General features: G+C 37.8%; 1 protein-coding gene across 4 annotated transcripts in view; it reads right to left on the bottom strand.

Annotated features, from left to right (window-relative positions):
* The window catches only part of Mef2c (myocyte enhancer factor 2C), a 149,673-nt gene that overhangs the window by 61,359 nt on the left and 69,459 nt on the right, over positions 1–18,855 (bottom strand). For all 4 annotated transcript variants that reach the window (XM_055604050.1, XM_055604052.1, XM_055604051.1 and 1 more), the window contains exon 3: positions 18,620–18,823. In XM_055604050.1, coding sequence (XP_055460025.1) covers positions 18,620–18,823 — 204 coding nt within the window. The remainder of the gene's footprint in view (positions 1–18,619; positions 18,824–18,855) is intronic.

The raw sequence follows: 18,855 nt of genomic DNA, 5'->3' as shown, positions 1-18,855 counted from the left end.
AAAAAAAAAAAAAAAAAAAAAAAAACAAAAAAAAAAAAAAAAAACCTTAAGTGAAAATTTCCCAAAGTTGCAAGGAAAAGGGGAAAATTACAGAAGAGCTTCAAGAACCACAGACTTGGGCTTTCTCATCTTGTCAGAAAATCTGCACTGTTGGTAAAGCCTGGGAATCTGACTCAGCAGAGAAATGCCACCCACAGTCACCGACTGTCTCCACAGTTTTGAACTCCCCTGTTTTCTCTGGAAGCTTCCCACAGCACAGTCAATAACCAAGATGGGAAACCGGATTTTGTGAAAACCGAAATAAAACCATGTTGTATAATATTTAAAGGAGTTTAATAGAAGTTTGTAGTGTCCATGCTCGGATTTCTGCAAAGTATTAACATCAGTTTTCTGTTGGATGAATAATATTCACCACTTAACAGTTTCGAAATGCCTCAAACCTGCCATCACTATTGCTTTGAATAGTATCTTGCTTCTTTTTAAAGATCACTGTTGAAAGATGAGGGGAAATAGCGCCATTAAAAGAGGAAGTAAAACGGAGTTCAAAGCCTGTTTCCATGAGGTAATGTGCATTATTGGTTAATCATCAAAGAGATCCTGTCTATACTGAAATGAAGCATGAGGTTAAGGCAGGTGGCTGGGGGAGGTCAGAAACCTCTTTCCAGCCTTCTTGCATCATTTTATTGCTGAAGCCAAAGGGTTAGATAAAGATCAATGAAAGCTTGTTGATCTGACACAGTAACTTCTGCTTAGTGAAATGGAAGCTATGTATCTGAGTTCATCTCTCTCTCTCTCTCTCTCTCTTGTATGTGTGTGTGTGTATGTGTACAGGTGTAAATCCAGCAGGAAGTTAAAACTTTTCAAATAATTTTCACATAATTATTTCTGTGTAGTGTATTTCCATACAGCTATTATTGCCTTTATTTTCCTCTAAAAGGAAATAGTTCAATTTAGTAATTAGTACCCCAGGAAAGTCAGGGTGTTTGGTTTTTTTTTTTTTTTTTTTTTCATGTTAGGTTGTTTGCAAACTGAATGGTGGATTCTAAGGACACACAGATTTCTTCCCTTAATAAGAACCTACCAATTTGTTTTCTATTTTCTCTAATATAAGTAGAATTCCTCCTATCTGCAGGAACTTTATTACGGAAAGTGTCGAAGCATTCCCCTGGTTTTGATCATGTGTTTTCTGATGACTACCAACTCGTGCCTTGATTGGGGAACCAGAGGTGAAGCATACACTTTAGAACTACTGGTTGGCTGCACCACCAGTCAGAGAAACACTCTTTCCCCATCCCAAGCCATCGATGGAATATTTAAAACACCTGCTGTCCTGGAACTGAGCCAAATGTACAATACATTAGCACATGCTGGCTCCCTTCCAGAAGCATGTATCATACTGCCATCACAATACTGAGGGAGCTCGCATACAGAACTTAAAAGTTTCACTAGAAGCAATTGAGGAGACACATGAATTTTCATCATTAAGATCATTACACCAAACACCATCGACTGGTTACTATTATAATAAAGTTAATTATTTTTGAGTCAGAAAGGAACAGGCAGTATAGGAGAGTTACTCTGTGTCTGAGTTTTGCCAATTGCCCTCATGGTTTTTTAGAGCTTGGCCAATCTCTTTGCCCTCCACCCCTCTCACACCCAACCCTCAAGGCTCACTGTACCTCCTTGAATACACATAGTTAAAAAGGCAAACCAGGGATTTGATTATAACTCTAAGTTTGCTAACAGAAACTGGGATAGGTATTCTGGTTGATGGAGTCCTACTTACTGCTTCTTCAACATTATTTTGATGTTCCTTAACAGAATTAGTTTTTCTTTCATATATATTTACTTAGATTAAAGATCAATATATACTGTAGGAGGAGGGTGAGAGGTGAGGGTGAGACTGAGAGGAGAAGAGGGAGGGGCTGGAATTAGGCTGTAAAATGCTTAAATTAACAAATTAAAAAAATCAGTACATGGTCTGTCTGAAGAATTTTATTTAAATAGCTGTATCCATTTATTATGTATGGGACTTCACAAAATGACTTCATTTCTCATGCTGAGGAGTCAACACAGGTCAATGAACATAGTAGGGCAGATGCAGTATGACTGAACTACATCCTTAGCCCACAAAACGATTTTTAAGATGTAAGACCAAAATATACTACAGATTTTCAGCACCCAGAAGGTGTGTGTGTGTGTGTGTGTGTGTGTGTGTGTGTGTGTAAAATGTTTTAAAAATTGCCTAAGCTGATTTGAATAGGGGAAGGAACAGCAAGAACAGCCTGGAGATCATGCACCCTACTTGTTCTCCGTGTGCTAATAGCCATGTACATTACATGTTAATGTTCACAGCAAGACCAAACATAGGATCCAATGTAGAAAGCTACATTTCAGTGGAGGTTTGGAAACATGCCTTAGGTCACAGTTTCTGCAAGTAGAGAAACATGGTTTCTGTGACTCTCCAGTCCTATCTGCCTCTTGTCTCATACCACCCAGTGTATGGGCGAGAAAGCTGGGCTTTTAGGCTTCAGACTTTCTGTAGCACACAGAAAACTTGAGGGTTTTCATTTTTGACAGTGTGTGTGTACAGAATCCTGATATATTTTTGTGTCATTAAAATTTCAGTGTTAGGAAATTCAAAGTTCTTCAATTTAATGTACAGATGCTAGTATAGCTTATTACTATAGTATAGTAATATGTGACATGTCGTCTCTATAATATTTTTAACATCCCATATATGATAAATATTCCCCAGAGAAATGCATGTGCACATTATCAATGTAAACTAAAATCATATGCATTTTAAAAAAATGTCTGTGTACAGTCAGATTATTTACAGGGTGACCGAAACAGCTTGCAACATATATAGACAGAAAAGAGTTTAGTTTTTTAACACGCATACACATATACTATTTATACAAATTAAAATAGTTTAGCATTTTCTTTTTAAAAAAACATAATTCTACTGCTTCTATTTTGCAATAGTTAATTTTAGTCAAAATTTCCCTTAGTTTTCTTTATGCTAGTCTCTGCTTGAGTCCATAGTGTCTTTTTCACACTTTTTTTTTTATTAATCACATAAAATTTCACGTTAAATACTTAGTCCTTTGGTCTGACTCCTCTTCCTCAGCTATCTCACAATCATTTTCCTGTCTCCTCCTGTACATGAACATTGTATTATTTCCATACTAATATTTTTCATGCTTCCTCCCCTTCTCATGATGCTTTGACTCACCATCTTTTGAAAGGTCTTCCTTACAACCACTTAGTTTATAGCGCCTTCCTAAAATTTACTTTTTTGAAATCAATTAAAATCCACAGTATTTTTAGGTTTGAATATTGTGCTTCTTACTAGGTGTTAGCTTATCACATATGTCATCACCATTACTGTCATCTTCATTATATATAAATTTTACTATGAGCCAGACACCTGTCCCAAGTACTCAAAAGTGCTCATACTTCTAATTGTCACAGTATTCATGTACTAGTTGTTATTATTAATCCCATCTGCAAAGAATGACCTTGAGACACAGGACATAAATAATCTTTTCAGGGACAAACAGCAGCAAGAAGCAGACAACTCTGGCTGGCTTCGGAACTGATGCTCTGACACATGGGGCACTGTCCTGATAAACTGTCCCACAGTTCTTCCCATTTTGCTTTGTGCAGCTGACTGCCAAGTGTAGTTTCTAGATGAGCTAGATGGTTTTTGTGGAGCCACAGACTATGCTGTACAAACATCTCTCTCCAAGTATTGCTGAATTCTGCACATACTTGGAATCTAATAATTATTGCTTGAATAAAAATATCTGCATTCAAAAATAAAATTTAAACATAAATTCCAAAAGATCGTTTTTAGGTTTGATAGTAAAATCCTGAATGAACTAATAATCCACAACATAAATTCAATTTAATTGATTATCCTTACTCAATATGGCCATGTTGCTTTCTTTACTATTTAGTTAACTGTGCTTTGTTGTCATTATAAGCAGCTATGCACAAAAAATAAGTAGAATTTCTCTTATTTACGCCAACTTGCTTGTTTTATTTTGACTTCTATTATAGATAAATAGTCCTGAACTTGTTTGAAGTCCCCACAGATTAAGAGGCAGTCAAATCAATATCAACTACATAATACATAAAGGATGAATGCAAATTTTATAGCAAAGAAATTAATAATTAATTTGTATCTGTTTACTGTAACAAGAATTTGTTGTCAGCTCTTTCTGGTTTAACAATGCTTAAGTCAAGGTTAATAAATTATATATGAAACTATGACTGTTTAAGGGCAAATGCCTCTAACAATTATATTTTGTGATGTTTATGAATATCACATAACCTATTGTATGTAGAAATTCAGGCATTTCTTTCTACATACTACTATAGTGAATGTAGCTAATACCACTATGATATCTATCAATATTAAATTTTTATTCAACAGTTAAAAAGACAATATTTTCCACTTTGCAAAGACTTTGTTAAGTAGTAAAAAAAAGAATAGTATAATGCAAAGACAATCACTGACAAAGTTGAATTTACCCTGCATAGCACAAATGACTGAACAATGACAGTTTTGTTTTAAAATGTACATGTAAAAGGCTTTGTCTCTATAACGCAGTTCTGAGTGGCTCACTATCTAGGTTGAAAACGTTATGCAGGATTGTGTGTCCTATTTTTCCATGCCTGCAGTAAAGACACAATATGGGAATTCAGCTTGGTAATTACTAATACACCACACAGACACAATTCCACCCTGTGTGCTGCAGAAAGGACTCACTTGTGGCCTGCATCCATTACAAAGAGCAGTAGGGGGCTGCATGCAAACCGACAAAATGCTCTACAAGACGGAAGGAGACCAGAAGAGCCGAGGACACAGATACAAGGACTTTGATTCTTCTAGCAATGATTTAAGCCTCTTTCCATCAATTAGCGTCCTTTGTCTCTGGAGTCTTAGCAGCATTACAGGAACTGAAAATAACAATGCTCAGACCCATACAACGCCTGACCTGTGCTGACATTTCCACACCCTGTTGCTATGTTTGACCTGCTTATTCAGATTACTTAAGCAAAAGAAAATGGTGTGGGGTGGGGGGGACAACATTACCACAGCAAAACCCATCTGTGTATTTGTTTTTAAAAAAAATTGCTTACTTTGAATGCCATTTCTTAAAACAGAAAGCCATCTTCTGCTAAAGATTTTTTTTTTTCAAGACGGCTTTTATACCACTCTAAACAAAACAAAACAACAACAACAACAAAAAACTGCTCAGGTGAAGGTAGCTTTAAGAATGATTAAATGCAGTGCCTCAGGGGATATATTCCACCAAGAGCTTCCTACCACTACCAGCCTAAAGCTCAGTGACTCAGCTGCTATCCAGCTACCATGAGTCACAGAAGCCATTTCTGTCTGTGAAACTTTAAAGTTTGAGTTTAATTGCAAGCGTAAGTAGGGTTTTTATTATAACAGTTTCCTGTTAATTATTACACGATGTACATCATTTTACAACATTTTCATTTAAAAATTTTTTTCTTAAAAAAAAAAAAAACCCTTACAATTATGAATTTTTAAGACCTTACAAAAGTTACTGATGGCAGTTTGTCAGTTTCTGTGAAACAAAGCCTTGTCTTTCAGAAAATGTTTACAATCTATGGAGGGGGAAAAACGTATCCTGGGGCTAAAATGTTTACTGGCACCTCGAAGTCTGAAGAGGGAGTCCTGCCTGTGGTTTGTGGAGGGCACTTTATCACGGCCTGTGTTCTCAAAGGTTTCTCTGAATGAATAGAACTGGATTACTCAGCCTTCTATTCCACGCCTATTCCTCTCCATTTTCTTTGGCAGGAGAGGAATAGAGCCAGGCTATTTTTAGTTAAGCAGTTTTCTATTTTTAGACAACTGCCAGTTAGGAGACATTTGTTAGGAAAAAAATTTAAACACACACACACACACACACACACACACACACACACACACACACACACACACACACGGAGGGAATGAAGCCTCTCCTCACATACTGTGAAGCAGCCTTCAACCTGTAACTCCAGGCACTTCAGCTGCTTTTAATCTTGGAAAAATAAAGAAAAATTCAGAGTTCAGGGTTTTAAAAATAAACCTACCCTCTGGCTAACAGACCATAATACAACAAGCTGTTACTATGTGAAGCAGTGACTACAGAAACAAAGAACATTCTCCAATGATTAAACTGAGAGAAAAAGTTGAAGAGCGATTAGGTTATAGGAATGTTACACAAGCATGTAACAATTTTCCAGCCCCTCAGCCAAAGTGTCCTGTTTTAGAAGTAGGAGGTGGAGCAACTTCTTTGTACAGCTAAAACAAGAGTGTGGGATACAACTGTAACACTGAACTTTTTAATCAAACTTCAAGAAGATCAGCTACATTTTGCTAATGCACTCTATTTTTTTTCTAAAATTATAACCACCTGTTTACAGAGAAACTCTATGTTTAAAAAGTTAACCCAAGGGGAAATCAGAGCTTGCCATATCCATATAGTAGATAAACATGGCCTATATATACATTTCATGTCTCTGTATCATTGCATTTATATATTCACTTAATATTTAACTATATAATGAATGTCTATAAATCATTAGTCTCACTTTAACTTTAAATGGAAATAATAGCTTACGGACCCATTTAGCACATCAACTTATTCTACTTATCATTCATGGTCAGACTTTCATCTAAAAAGTCTACCATGGGGCTCCTGTTCCTTCCATGTCCCTCTAACCCCACCCATCTCTTCTTCCGTAAGAGTCCCGGCGTTTCCGTAAGACTCCCTGTGCTCTGCCCAAAGTTTGGCCCAAAGTTGGCATCTGCTTTATTCCCCTGTTGGGTGAACCCTTTCAGAGGACCCCTATAGTAGGCTCCCATTCTGTTTCCTCTTTCTCACTGCTTCTGGTGTCTATCGTGTTTGCCATTCTGAATGAGATTTAAGCATTCTCCCTAGGGTCCTCCTTAGTGTTTAGCTTTTTTAGGTCTATAGATGGCTACCCAATTATATGAGGCTATTATCCGCTTATAAGTGAAGGTATACCATGCTTGTCTTTCTATTTCTGGTTTACCTCACTCAGGATGATCTTTTCTATTTTCATCCATTTGCCTGCAATTTTCATGATTTCCTTGTTCTTAATAGCTGAGCAGTATTCCATTGTGTAGATTCACCACAATATCTGTATCGATTTCTCCATTGAGGGACATCTAGATTGTTTCCAGATTCTGGTTATTACAGATAAAGCTCCTATCAACACAGGTGAGCAAATGTCCTTGTTGATCGGTGGGGCATCTTTTGGGTTAGGCCCAAGAGTTGTATAGCTGGATCTTGAGGTAGTGCTATTCCCAATTTTCTGAGAAAGTGCCAGATTGATTTCCAAAGTGGAGTTACAAGCCTTACAAGGAGACCAATAAGGCCAAAGGATATGAGCGCAGGGGGTCCTGTGGAGACTGATGCACCAACCGAGGACCATGCATGGAGAGGACCTAGACCTTCTGCTCAGAAGTAGCTGATTGGCAGCTCAGTCTCCATGTGGATCTCTGAGTGAGGAAATCAGAGGCTGCCTCTATCATGAACTCAGTTGACTGCTCTCTGATCACTTGCCTCTGGTGATGCAACCTTGCCAGGCCACAGAGGAAAAGGATCCAGGCAGTCCTGATGACACTTAACAAGCTATGGGCAGATGGCAATAGTGGAGAACTCCCCTTTCAGTGGACTAGGGGAAGGGAATGAGGGGAAGAGGGAGGGAAAGTGGGACTGGGGGAAGTTGAGGTAGGGGGCTTCAATTGGGATATAAAATGAATAACAGTGAAAAAATAATAAAAATTAAAATTAATTAAAAAACCAACTACCCCCCCCAGAAGGAAGGAAGGAAAGAAAGAAAGAAAGAAAGAAAGAAAGAAAGAAAGAAAGAAAGAAAAGAAAAGAAAAAAAAAGAAAAGGCACAAGGAAAAAAAAAAGTCTACCATGAAGGGCTGGAAAGCTGGGTCAACCAACAGTAAAGAGCACATACTGCTTTTGTAGGGACTCATAATGGTTTCCAGCTGCCATATCTGGGGACTCAGAACTGCCTGTAACTCCATCTCCACCAGCTCCACCACATGCACACCTCACCATACCATACCATACATACCATTCACTATGACGTGCCTTTGGGTGCTCACAGTCATGATTTCCTTTCCCTCAGTTGGTCCACCCTATTTGTAGTAATGCCTTAGTAATGCTACAGTTTGGGTCACTGGGTTTCACAGTAGTCATAGCTGCATCTCTAGCAGCCAGCAAAATTCTTGGCAATACAGACTTCAGCATCACCATTATTTGCTGAAAGAAACAGCAAGCACTATCTGTGTTTTGTCCACACTTAGACTTTCAGTTCTGGGATGGGGAGAGTTAAACATGCCACAATCATTTTATTTCCCAGGGCACTTAGCAACATTTCATGCATATTTATTTTCTAAATACCTGTGAAAAAATAAACAATACAGTGACTTTTGTTTAAATTTCATAATTTATTTGAAATGCTAGCTCTTCATTAAATGATACATTTATAAATAGTATACATCTTCAAGTTAAGAACTTATTTCTCTTTGCTATCATTTTCTTTTTTTCATTCCCTGAACTTTCTCCTTAGCTTTCAAAGTAAAATCAGCTTTATAATTAAACAGTTTACAACAGACTGATATCTTTTACTACAGGTAAAGCTAGTTACTGGCCCAGGACAGAACTCAGTGTAAACAGGACTAATTCAGGGGAGAAGGCTGCAGCCTAGAAGTTACATAGTTTGTCTCCAGTCAAACAATGGTTGTGCTACGTTACTGTAACAGTGTTTTAGACTGGTGGGAATAAAACCCAATGCCTCAGCCATGGTAGGCATATGTTCTAACACTGAAATACACCCCCTTGAAATTAATTTTAAACTTTTATCTTTAATCCCAATTTGTGGGCTTTAGCATTTCTATTTCTGAAAGTTAAAATTAACAGATGAGGTTTCATAAAAATGTCCCTAATTATAAAAATAACCACCCAGCTTCATTTGTTTGTTTGTTTGTTTGTTTAAATATGAAATGAACTCAGAACAAGCGCAGGTAAGGAAAGCCAATCATTGTAGTCTGGTTGGATGTCCTTACTAGGTCGTGTTCAATCACCATTAATGCTGCCAGCTATCTCGGTGGACATGAGAGCCATGCTCTCCAGTACTCTTTCTACTGTCCACAGAAAGTCCATGTGATGTACAGCTATGAAGTCACCAACTGCATTTGACCCTTGAGCACTTTGAAGTTGAGCACTCTGAAGTAATCCAGATAGTGAGAGAGAAGGTCTGAATCTTCATTTAATGTCAATGTATACACATTGACACTTTTGGATCACTTTCCCCTAGCTGGGCTGCCTTGTCTGGCCTCAGTGGAAGAGGATGTTCTTAGTACTGATGTCACTTGATGTCCTGGGATAGGTTGGTATGGGAGGGGGGCTCTCCTCTTCTGAGAAGAAGGGCAGAGGGGAAAAGGGGAAGAGAGTGGGAAGGTAAGACCAGGAGGAGAGGAGGGAAGGGGCTGCAATCAGGATGTAAAATAAATACACTAATTAAAAAATTTTTTTAAAAAAGCAAAAAAATAGAACTAAAAGTAAAATATACTTTAGAACATAGGATATATGGCTTAGTAGGAGAACACGTTTGGTTTTCAGTTAGTAGCTCTTCTTAGGGTCAATGTAACCTCAATTTTCCTCTCTATGAAATGGTCTCCTTGTGATTATAAGGATGACATTTATTTATAACTAAGGGAAGATTTGCTGGTTGTTTTGAAAAATAAAGTATACAATTCAGAAAGTGAGGATATACCATTATTATACTACTTATATATCGATTTTTAAAAGTAATTTTGTGAGAATAAGTAAACACACATTTAAATTACTGTTTATAATGCTTCTTCTCTTAGAACAGCAGCCCTAAGAGTTTATTTACTGAAACATAAAGACAAGAGATTTAATTGATATGAAGAGGCTTTCAGAATCTAATTAACCTCCCAGTTAGTCATTAACTCTACGACCTTTACAGATAATTGACAGAAAGTTTCTTTTCCTTATGCAGTCCTTCTATGAAGTGGCTGAATTTCAGGGCAGCACGAAACATGCTGGGAACATCAACGAGATGTAAGTGGGTAACACGGCAAGCAGGTAGCTGCTGGTAAAATACAGCGTGTTTCTGATAGCATAATCTACCCACCTACTCTGCTGTGTGTACATGTACCACTACAGTTCTCTTCATGATGGAGCTTCATTGCCTTTTTCAGAGGGCCTAAGGATTCTTATGACCATAAGGATAAAAGCAGTGGAATAGGGGCTACTGCACTTCTCACTTACCCCAACCAATAACATCACATTTTCCCATAAGTTTGGACAAAGAAGAATTACAAAGAAGAAATAATACACAGTTAAATTTTCAAATGTCACTCAGAAGTCAGTTAAGTGTTCACAAAGACCCAGTTCTGACTGGAGGCTTGTCAGAAATACACATCAGAATCAACATTTGAGGTAGACACTGCCAGTAATGCAAGTCGGGGCAAGAGGCAATTAGACGCATGGATCCTTCTTGCTAAATTCAGGTGAAGGTCCTGAAACTTATTCTCCCAACCCAAGTTTTGTTTTCTGATGGAATAATAACTTTTATTCACCTTTTTTAACTTGAAAAAGTCATCTTTATTATTAGAGAAGATCAAACTTAAAAGGAAATCTTCGTAAACTTTATTTATGCTATAAGTTGATTCATCAATAAGTTGATGAATATTGAATGCCTATGCTGTGATAACCTCATGTACCTCAATCAAAGGAAAACAGTCTTAATTAAAAAAATCAAAACAAAATAACCCCCCTCCCCAAACTTTGCAGCAACAATGCATGTGTTAAAAAACAAGAAACATTTCTTTTTTGAGAAGAGCTGTCAACTTTTTTTTAGCTTTTAGGCTGACTGAGAACTAGTCTAAAAACTTCACTTCTGAATTTCAGTACAGATCAGGTAACAAATCTGGGAAAAAAATGTTCTACTCTTTGGTATTTCATTTGACAGTTTTAAAATTCAAGTAATGCAATATTTTGTGCCCATTATCAAAAGCTAGCAAGCTCTTCTTAGTCCAAATGGGTTACAATTGTCAAGTTCTACATACTGCAAAATTGTAAATATCACCAAAAATGGATGATTCTGATTTAGGCCAAGTGTTTTTCTTCCACTTTTGTTTTGAGGTATTAAGAGAAAAACAGATATGAAGACTTTGGTTTGCTATAGTTCAAGAAAATTCAGTTAAAAAGTACAATGACAAAATGATAATGACTAACTCTGATGAAGAAGTCAGTCCTGGCAAAAGGCTGTACTTTCAAATGCATGGTCATTTCTGCTCTTACTGTTTTTTTTTTTTTTTATTAAATTTTTATTTTTTAATATTAATTACAGTTTATTCACTTCGTATCCCAGCTGTAGCCCTGTCCCTCAGCCCGTCTCAATTCCACCTTCCCTCCCTCATCTCTGCCCATGACCCTCTCCAAGTCCACAGATAGGGGAGGTCCTTCTTCCTTTCTCTCTGACCCTAGCTTATCAGGTCTCATCAGGACTGGCTGCATTGTCTTCCTCTGTGGCCTGGCAAGGCTGCTCCCCCTGGAGGGAGTGGAAATGGTCAGATCTGCTTTTACTGTTAATGATTATCTGATGACTCTGTTGGTATTGATACTATAAAGCCACCAGAGCTGTGAATTAAGAGAAAGAACAGAGGAAACCCAGCATTACTGCCTCAAGCATATAATGTAAGCAAATAAACATGCATATTTTTCTTCTTCAACAATGATTATTTTCTTAATAAGTAAGATGCCAAGCAGATTTTTATGTTTATAAAATATATGCAAATGAAATGAAAGCACTATTGTAGAAAAGAAAAGGTTTTTCAAATTCAGTCCATAAAAACCATTATAGTATAGTTATGAGCGATATGAATACATCAGAAATAGTAGCCTGACTTATTAGGACAAATGTAAATATTATTTACAGGTCTTAGTGATGTTTTAAATGTATATAAACAAAAATGAAACATCTGCAAAATTTATTACAAAATTTCGTTTATTTCTTTGTCCTTGGAAAGCTCAACATATAAGGTATAAATATCTATGGGAGATACTAATATTTTCTTAATAATTCTAATAATTTGTAGAAAACAAGTCTATAATTGATCTAACATAGAGTATCAGAGGCTTCATTAGCCATATTAACTATTTCAATTATGTTTGATGGTAAATCTGTGGAATATTTCTAATGTAAAGCAAGGATATTATTTTTTTAAATTCCCTTCTAAAGAGGACCTTTTCAACAGAAATTTCAAATTATAAAGTAATGTTGCATCAAGAAAATTTAAAATGATAACATGAAAGATCCACCACCTCTCTGTTAACAAGCCTCAAGCTCAAAGACAAGGCGTTACCGAGCGTTACACCCGCCCCGTGTGTGGTTAGTGCCCCTATGGACTAGCGCACTTGCAGGTGTGAGGAAGAGTAGATTTACCAAATACTGAGTTCCAAGCTGGTGTCCTTTTACAAGGAGTTTGCACTCTGTATTCTAAAATCATAGTGCTGGAGAGTTTGCCACTTTCTGAAATGTACCCCTCACATTTCATGTTGAAGAAATAAATTATGATGAATTGAGGAATTCATCTTGGTGTTAGTGTGAGGGTACAATTAGGTAAAATATCACCATCTTCACTTTTCAGTACAGACTACTGTGGTCTCGCTGACCTTTTGTGGAAACCCATGAGTAAGGATCTTCCCTGTTCAACACCGTAGCCACTAGTCCACTCATGTCCCCCAAACAGTTGAAATGTGGCCACTGCTATTGAGGAAATGAATCATAATTTCACTGAGTTCTAGTCTGATGAAATGTGAAGAGCCCCATGTGGCTACTGGTTGACATCGCTGAGGTAGATCCAGATAATGGCTTAAAAAAATTTAAATTAATTAAAATTTTGAAAATTTCATATATGTGTACCGTCTTTATATTACTCTTCTCATTCTTTTCCTCTCTCTAACTCATCCTGTAACACCCTGCCTCTTATAAAATTTATGGCAAATTGTGCTTGGAATGTGAATATGTGTTGTATGTCTGAAGCACAGGGTGGTGGGGGCAAGGCGAGGTCAATTAAGGAACAAAGGCAAAAGTGAAATGGCAGGGTCACCTGGCTTCGTGAGACATTTAAGAACTAGGAGTACTTGAGGTACTCTGGTTATGTTTGCACGTTAGGCATTCCACGGCATGTAGCAGGAATTCAACAAATCTTTGTTTGGTGAATGATTGAAGGAATGGAAGTCCAGAAACTACCAAACAAGTCAGTGAAAATGCTTTTTTTTGCTAAGTACTTGGGTATATTTTACACTAGTAACACATGCAAAGTAAGTTTATAAAGCTATATTTTATAATTATGAATTATATTGATTTGCTTGTAACAGGTCAAGTGAATAAGTAGTTTTTATATTTTACACACAATCTCAAATTCTGTAATACTTATCTGTAAAGAGCTCTGATTATGCTTTTTTTTTATTTGCTCTTCAACAAAAAATGTTCTCACCAATCTTTCCCAAACTCTGCAAGAGCATTTAGACTGTGTATAACCTTCCAGTAGTACCATGAGGCAGCAAAGGTTAAAAGCTGTTTTAAGGTTTTATAAGTCCTAATTTAGATCTTAGTGCTTGCTGCACTTAATGGGAAAAGCAACACTTTTATGCAACAATGGCTTCTAGATCTCTTTAAATTCAACAAGACTGAGGTGTCAGAAAAATAAAAATTCAGGTAGATTCTCTCTCTCTCTCTCTCTGTCACCTACCCACCCACTCACCTACTCGCCCACCCACCAATGCACACACACATACACACACAAAGAGAGAGAGGAGAGTAAGAAATGGAGACAGAGAGAGAGAGAGAGAGAGAGAGAGAGAGACTCTTTGATCAGTCTTGCATCTATCTTACACTAAGACATTTGTGACATCAGGGTTCTTTTATAACAGGTGTTATATTCATCTCTGTACTTCCCAGGGTACAATGGAGAACCTTGTATTTTGCTCCTCTTTACACATTCTAGCTGGACTTCTGGCCCAGATTGCATAACCGTTCCACAGAACAACTGAGTGGTGAGAGGTTCCTTGTTGGCCAGCTGCTAAATGCACTCACACTTGGGCTTCATGCTTAGGAGACATGAAGTGGATAAGGGGTAGCAGTGAGTGCAGGACTCTGCTCTTCCAAGGATCTCCTGCAGTACTCCTGCAGAACATACATGTTGTCATATAGAGCTGTTCCACACTTAGTGTACACCTTTCTTTCAGCAGCTTGTGTGGTATTTAAGGAATACCGCTTCTTTGCCTTCCAAGTGTTTCCAAGCTGGTTTCTGTAAGCAGTTTTACATCTTTAACAAGAATACCTGCCTGATTCAGTTCAGAATACTGGCATCACCTTCCTGGACTGTAATCCTATAGAATCGGCATCCTTCAGGTTATTCTCAGATATTTAACAAACCATTCTTCAGGAATACAGCCCAAGAGAAACTTCCAGAGTTTGTTCTGTAGGGGACAGGTGGTGATGAGGGTACCTTCATACTACCTTAATTTCAGAGCCTTGTAAGCTAATTGTGTGCTACAGAGCCAAATAAAATGGACTTTCTTCAAAGGATTTTAAATAAAATAGCTGTTTTTGTTTCTTCTTTAAACAATGGATTACAATTTTAACACATTTACTAAATCTGGCATATTTATATAGTGTATCAAAACAGATATTCAAGCTGCATTATGATACAATGGGGAAAAAACTATTTCAGTCTATCTCTTAGGCCTTTGTGTGTCTCTGTGCCATTGTAATAGTAGTGCTAATTATCAAGCAAAGACATGGCAATTACACAGAGCTTTTTGCTAAAAGGAGAAAACTCTTTTCAACACCCACACATTACATGCTTTCCTGTGACCCTATAACACTACTCTGGCATGGCCCAGAAATCTACACTTCAGATTCCATGTTAAAAACCATAATATACTCTCTCCCCCATCCTTTCTTCTCACGAGTAAACTGTTCGTACATAGAGGGTTAAGGGAGAGAGGCAATGGTCCAATTGGGAAATGTAAAACTAATGACCCTTTATGGAACATATTATGCTCCTCATTAAACTTAGCCAGTTAAATGTATTCCATTAAATTAAAATAAATAGGATTCAAAATTTTACCCAGGAGTAGTAAGCTATCTTCACTTTAAACTGTATGTTAGACATGCTCTAAAAGTGAAATCTTCTAACTACAAATTCTTAGTCTCTACTATAATTGATGCATTACTACAAAGACTTGAAACCTCGTGTGTGTAACTACTTGAGGGAATATGTCATCTGCACACTTTCCACTCTTACTGCAGGCATTGTGACTTCAATGCTCCATAATTAGAAAAGTGGTACATAGAATAGTGACGTAAAAGTTTATCAGTCAGAAACTCTGCCTTACAATTTTCTCCATCAACTGTTATTTCTACAATGCAGGAGGGCCAAATTGTAGAGAATGTTCCTGAGACAATCCATCAGGATACTCTTAAAATGTGTTAGATTTTCTGCTTGTATTCACCTAAAATACTAAACCATAGACTCTAGATTTTGCCAAAGAGTTAGACACCTAGACTGATTCAGAGCTTTAATATGTTTATATCAAATATAAGATAGTGGGCGCAGAGTTTTGTTTTGTTTTTAATTCTTTTAATTACACTAATTCACTATGTAGCCCCCCTGTGGTTCCCTCCCTCCTCCCGTCCCAATCCCTCCCTTCCTCCACCCTCTGCATGCATGCCCCTCCCCAAGTCCACTGACAGGGGAGGTCTTCTTTTCCTTCCTTCTGATTCTAGTCAAGTAGGTCTCATCAGGATTGGCTGCATTGTCTTATTCTGTGGTCTGGTAATGCTGCTTCCCCCTCAGGGGGAGGTAATTAAAGAGCAGGCCAATCAGTTCATGTCAGAGACAGTCCCTGTTCCTAGTACAATGGAACCCACTTGGATACTGAACTGCCATGGGCTACATCTGTGCAGAGGTCTTAGGTTATCTCCATGCATGGTCCTTGGTTGGAGAATCAGTCTCAGGAAAGACCTCTGTGTTTTGGTTCTGTTGCTCTCCTTGTGGAGGTCCTGTCCTCTCCAGATCATACTGCTTCCCACTTCTTACATAAGAATCCATGCACTCTGCCCAAAGGTTGCCCATAAGTCTCAGCATATGCTTTGATAGTCTGCAGGGCAGAGCCTTTCAGAGGCCCTCTGTGGCAGGTTTCTAGCTTGTTTCCTGTTTTCTTCTTCTTCTGATGTCCATCCTCTTTGCCTTTCTGGATAGGGATTGAGCATTTTAGCAAGAGTCCTCCCTCTTTGTTAGTTTCTTTAGGTGTACAGATTTTAGTAGTTTTATCCTATATTATATGTCTATATGAGTGAGTATATACTGTGTGTGTCTTTCTGCTTCTGGGATAGCTCACTCAGGATGATCTTTTCCAGATCTGGGTTTTGAACCTTTCTTTCTGTAACTGATGCAGTCAGAAAGTATTTCCAAGGTTTCTGTGTAGTACCAGAATTGGCACCCAGAGGCTTCCAGTTGCACAGCTGAATTGAGATCCTCAATCCCTCTTCACTTTTTGAAATGAGAAACCTTCAGCTGGACTGAGAGCCAACTTGCCACATAGCATGAGACTGCAAATCTCTGACCCTTGCCCCACTGTTCATATCACAGCCTTTAGAGAGATCTAATTCTCAGATGTGTGTCCACACAAGACTATGAAAATATCATATGGGCTGCCAAACTTGAAGTCAACTTTAAGTCCTATCGCACAGTCCTCTGCAAAACTCAGCCTATGAATTTTCTAGGTTATAAACTCATGAAAGCAAAAATGAAAAGCTAGTATGTTCTTCTTTCTTAAAAAATGATCTTTTTATTTTATGTGCATTGGTGTTTTTCCTGCATATATGTTTGTGTGAGGATGTTGGATTCACTAGAACTGGAGTTACAGACAGTTATGAGCTGCCATGTGGGTGCTGAGATCCCAACCTGGGTCCTTTGGAAGAGCAGCCAGCACTCTGCCAAGTCACCTCTCGAGTTCTCAATATATTTTCTATTCAGTCCAATATAGTTCTGCTGTTTTATATCATAAGAAGGACTTTCAAGCCCAAGGACATCAAGTCCAATGTCAGATTTTAACTCAGCTTGTTACCTTGGAATATTTGTTGTTACAGCTGTAGCATGAGATAGGGTTTTGAGTATAAAGTTCAGATAAACAAAAGCCCCTGGAGCATCACAAGTAACTCATTCTTTCATGCTTGTTTTTGAATTTCTAAATTTATATGTAGGTATGAAAAGAACTCTTCTAAAGGCAGGTAAATTTTATTGTCAATCTTAAATTTGAGGGTCCAGGCAAGTGCAGGGCTCAAATCACCAGCCAATGAAAAGCAAATGACATATCAAGCATGCTTCACTGACTTTTTAATTGAAATTGTTGGGTCTTACCAGGCAAATAAACACAATGAAATTTTAAAACCAATAAACTCAATGCTTCTGAAAAACTTCAAATGAAAACAGAAATTAGGATTAGTCTCAAATAATTAGTGATGGATAAAAAGGTGGGTGTGATAGAAAGGGAGTGTAGGAGGCTTGTTTGTTTGGTTGGATTTGGGGTGAACTTTCTGGATGGCCATCTATCAAACGTGAATTGTTTGTACTCTGGCAATGCAACTGCAGACCACGTGCTCCTGAAGCACTTACTTCCTCCCAGTTCTGGAAAAATGGTCACAAACCAGGAAAACAAGGAGAGGCAAGAGATGCAAAAAGTAGGCGGACGGGAACAAACAATTCTCTTTCCTTTTAGTTAAGGAGTCATTGCTCATAAGGTAGCAGCATTTAAATTAGAATATGTGTTGAAAATATTTTAAGTTTCACCCAAATCGTACGGTTCTTACTCATCTCAAATGTTTTATTTTCTGCAGCACTTATTTATTTCTGTTATATCCAGTGTTTTAAACCTGACTTAGATGCAATACTGACCCATTGCTGATAAATCTGTTGTCAATTGATTCTAACTTTATGTATATTAACAGTTTTCAATGCTATACTGATATTATTTTGAGGAAAAGCAGCATTTTTATGACTAGTTGTCTTTACTTTTCCAGTGAGAGATAATGAGTTAGAAAGAGGTGATATACATGAACTTAAAGGATTGAGTGAGTTCACTGGCAAAAATTGTCTTTATTATGTAGACAAACTATTATATACTTAAAATAAATTCTAAGTATATTAAGAGTTTACTATTTGGATGACACGTCACCTGGGCACAGTTCCCAACTCTGCTGTTCTGATACACAGCAGTGGGGGGATACTGTAGCCACTGATTTGACCCTCCAATTTGATTTCTAGATGCTAAGTGGCCCATCATTTTGCCACTTTTAACTTTCAGGGTGGTACAGTCATCAATGGGGTAAAAATCCTGAGAATAGGCACAGGACTGAGACCACAGGAAAAGGAGGTACTGGGCAAGGCCCACAGCACGAGGCTCTGCACGAGACCTGGGCTCCCAGCTAGCTTGCTCACCTCCACGATGTCTGAGTTTGTCCGGCTCTCGTGGGGCTCGTTGTACTCCGTGTACTTCAGCAGCACCTTGTCCATGTCAGTGCTTGCATACTGGAAGAGCTTGTTGGTGCTGTTGAAGATGATCAGTGCAATCTCACAGTCACACAGCACACTCAGCTCATAAGCCTTCTTCATCAGCCCAAACTTCCTCTTCGTAAACGTCACCTGGAAAAAGAAAAATTTAAAGACAAAAACCC

Source organism: Psammomys obesus, unplaced genomic scaffold, assembly GCF_907164565.1.
Source record: "Psammomys obesus unplaced genomic scaffold, mPsaObe1.curated_primary_1811, whole genome shotgun sequence".
NCBI classification, from domain to species: domain Eukaryota; kingdom Metazoa; phylum Chordata; class Mammalia; order Rodentia; family Muridae; genus Psammomys; species Psammomys obesus.
Note: the sequence above shows the minus strand (reverse complement) of the source record. Positions and strands in the feature narration are given on the sequence as shown.